This window comes from Malurus melanocephalus, unplaced genomic scaffold (assembly GCF_030028575.1).
Source record: "Malurus melanocephalus ecotype Western Australia unplaced genomic scaffold, MMel_1.1 scaffold_1258, whole genome shotgun sequence".
Taxonomy (NCBI): Eukaryota; Metazoa; Chordata; class Aves; order Passeriformes; family Maluridae; genus Malurus; species Malurus melanocephalus.
In genome coordinates, this window is record NW_026624490.1 from 27792 (window position 1) to 31373 (window position 3582).

At 46.3% G+C, this 3582-nt stretch overlaps 1 protein-coding gene across 1 annotated transcript in view; it reads right to left on the minus strand.

Annotated features, from left to right (window-relative positions):
• The window catches only part of SRGAP2 (SLIT-ROBO Rho GTPase activating protein 2), a gene marked incomplete at its 5' end in the record, with an annotated part of 36426 nt that overhangs the window by 7297 nt on the left and 25547 nt on the right, over positions 1–3582 (minus strand). Inside the window, 2 exons of the mRNA XM_057387576.1 lie at positions 123–303; positions 1538–1617. Of these exons, the coding sequence (XP_057243559.1) occupies positions 123–303; positions 1538–1617 (261 nt within the window). The remainder of the gene's footprint in view (positions 1–122; positions 304–1537; positions 1618–3582) is intronic.

Below are 3582 nucleotides of genomic sequence, written 5' to 3' on the forward strand. Positions count from 1 at the left end.
CTCTTTCCACACCAAACCATTCCCTTCCATCCACCAGAACCACCTCTCCCCAGTGCCTGACCCTCCAGAGCCCACCCAGGGCTGTCACACGGGGTGTCAAAGGGGCTGTGGGTGTCACCTACGTGTCCTGCACCACGATGTACTGGTGTGGGATGAGGCCATCGATGCCGTTGTGCCGTCCCTCCCACCAATCGTCCGAGGCGCGCTGGTAGAGCAGCAGGGACGCTCCTTTCTTGAAGGACAGCTCCCGGGCAGTCCTGCCCACGTAGTCAAATTTGGCAATGGCTTCAATGGGCTCACACTCTGCCATGAAACAAAAGGGATTAAATATCATTTCATCAAATTCCCGGGCTCAGGGTTAAGCTCAGCAGCTTAAACCCGGCCTAAAGCAGAGCGTGAAGGTGATGCCTGGTGATTTTTGCTTTTCCCTTTATGCTTCTGTGCCCTCTATGTATCCACCTGTACCCCTTAGCCCACATGCTTGTAATTCCTAAAGATTGATATTTCAGCTTAGTTTAGGAGTTCTGCTGGGCAGAGAGACCAAACATCCTGAAGAAAGAGTCAGTGTGCCCTGTGCTATCTTAAACCCGAGCTCAGCTTTGGGTGAAGCCTTCTGTCCAAAACATCCTGTGTAAACTGGGCTCTGACCTCATCCAGGATTCATTAGAATAGAGGGACATCACTGCATTTGTTAAATTTCTTATTAAAGAATCCTAGATAGAAATGCTAATTCCTGAAACCTATAAATCTTGTATCTTACTGGGGAATCCCAGATAGAAATGCTAATTCCTGAAACCTATAAAACTTGTTTCTTACTGGGGAATCCTGGATAAATATGCTAATTCCTGAAATCTACAAAACTTGTTTCTTATTGGGGAATCCTGGATAAATATGCTAGTTCCTGAAATCTATAAAACTTGTATCTTATTGGGGAATCCTAGATAGAAATGCTAATTCCTGAAACCTATAAAACATGTATCTTATTGGGGAATCCCAGATAGAAATGCTAATTCCTGAAACCTATAAATCTTGTATCTTATTGGGGAATCCTAGATAGATATGCTAATTCCTGAAATCTATAAAACTTGTACCCGTGCTGTACACGGGGGTGCATTCTGCCATCAAGTTGTGCACCTGGGATCCCAAATCCCGAGGTAAAACCCTTTTTATCCCCTTAACCRTGTCTGTGTCATTATTAAAAACTGGCCTTTCAAGGCAACAAAGGGATGAACTGATCCTTCTCCCGGCAGCAGAGGGATGGAATCAGCAGGATTTGCTGGGGGTTTTCCCCCTCCTGCTGTCCTTAAATGTGATCAGACACCCTAAAACTCTTTAGGGTGGGATCAATCTTCCCAAAGCAAAGGCAGGGAGGAATTTCAGTGAAGGACGTTGCACTTTCACCCTGGAAGATCCTCATTGAGGGGCGTGACTGAGGTGTGACACCACACAGCCCAATTAGCCCAATTAGTGCTCCCTAATGAACCCTCCCCTGGCTCCCCCATGCACCAGTGATCCCAGTAAAGCCCAGTTGCCATACCATCATCACTGGTGTGGTGCTCAGCCGTCACGTCCTGTGCTGAATCCTCTGCCAGGGCTCTCTCCCCGTGAGGGCTTTCACTGCAACAAAAGGGACAGGAGGGATTTATGGGCACAGCTAACTGGGAATGGCTGGAAAACTGTCCAATCGAACTGGGAATGACTGGAAAACAATAAATGTAACTGGGAACAACCTGGAAAACAATAAATGTAACTGGGAACGGCTGGAAAATGATCCCATCAAACTGGGAATGGCTAGAAAACTGATCAAACTGGGAATGACTGGAAAACTGTCTGATCAAACTGGGAATGGCTGGAAAACTGTCTGATCAAACTGGGAACAGCTGGAAAATGATCCCATCGAACTGGGAATGGCTGGAAAACTGTCTGATCAAACTGGGAATGACTGGAAAATGATCCCATCAAACTGGGAATGGCTGGAAAACTGTCCAATCAAACTGGGAATGACTGGAAAACTGATCAAACTGGGAACGGCTGGAAAATGATCCCATCAAACTGGGAATGGCTGGAAAACTGTCTGATCAAACTGGGAATGACTGGAAAACTGTCTGATCAAACTGGGAATAGCTGGAAAATGATCCCATCAAACTGGGAACGGCTGGAAAACTGTCTGATCAAACTGGGAATGGCTGGAAAATGATCCCATCAAACTGGGAACGGCCTGGAAAACAGTGGGATCAAACTGGGAATAGCTGGAAAACTGTCTGATCAAACTGGGAATGACTGGAAAACTGTCTGATCAAACTGGGAACAGCCTGGAAAGCAATAAATGTAACTGGGAACAGCCTGGAAAACAGCAGGATCAAACTGGGAGCAGCCTGAAAAACAATAAATGTAACTGGGAACAGCCTGGAAAACAGCGGGATCGGACTGGGATCGGACTGGAAAACAGTGGGATCGGGAACAGCCTGGAAAACAGTAAATGTAACTGGGAACATCCTGGAAAATGATCAGAGGTAACTGGGAACATCCCAGAAAACAGCCAGATCTAACTGGGAACATCCTGGAAAATGATCAGAGGTAACTGGGAACATCCCAGAAAACAGCTAGATCTAACTGGGAACATCCTGGAAAATTATTGGATCTAACTGGGAAGAACCTGGAAAATTATCAGATTCAATTTGGAACACCCTGGAAAATGAACAGATGTAACTGGGAATAACTTGGAAAACATTCAGATCAAACTGGGAACAGCCTGGAAAACAGATCTAACTGAGAACATCCTGGAAAACGATCAGATGTAACTGGGAACAACCTGGAAAAGTCAGATCTAACTGGGAACATCCCTACCAGGAGTCAGCATTTCGATTTCACTGTGACAGACACTCTGCAGACACAACTGCACGTGCTGAAATCACTGAAATTCAGCTGCTGCCCAGCTCCTCCCTGCCACACCACGATTATTCCCTTGCTCCCACTCTCCACTGCTCTAATTAGCTCATTAGATGGCTGATGAGAAAGCTGCACCTTCCTGGGGGAAATCACTCCTGGATTTATAAGGATATTTAKAACGATATTTCCAGTGTTTGTCATCTCCCTCCAACCCTTTTATCGCCATCCTAAATGTCCCATTCATTTTCCCCAACAACTCCCCCAGCCCAATTAACAGCCTGTAAATAAAGATTCCAGAGCACCTGAACTGCCAGGAGGATTCATTTATGTTTGGCACGAAGGAAAGCTTTGAGAGATCAACACACAACAAGTGGCAGCCAAAGGTTTTGTGATTGCAGAGGCTCCACGAGTGGCTCCCTCTGGACAGGAGCAGAAAAAAAATGGAAAAGGATCCTTGGCATCTCCCAGGCTGATCCCTGCTCCTCTCAGGAGGGAAAAAAGGGCTCAAAAAGCATCTTCTTCTTCATCTTGCCCTTCATCTTCATCAAGAGGAGCTTCAGGCAGAGTCACAAGTGAGCTCAGGTGATGCAGGGACACAGAGGAAGCCATGGAGCATCACAGCCCTGGCCCAAGAGGATTCATTTATGTTTGGCACGAAGGAAAGCTTTGAAAGTTCAACAGACAAGTGGCAGC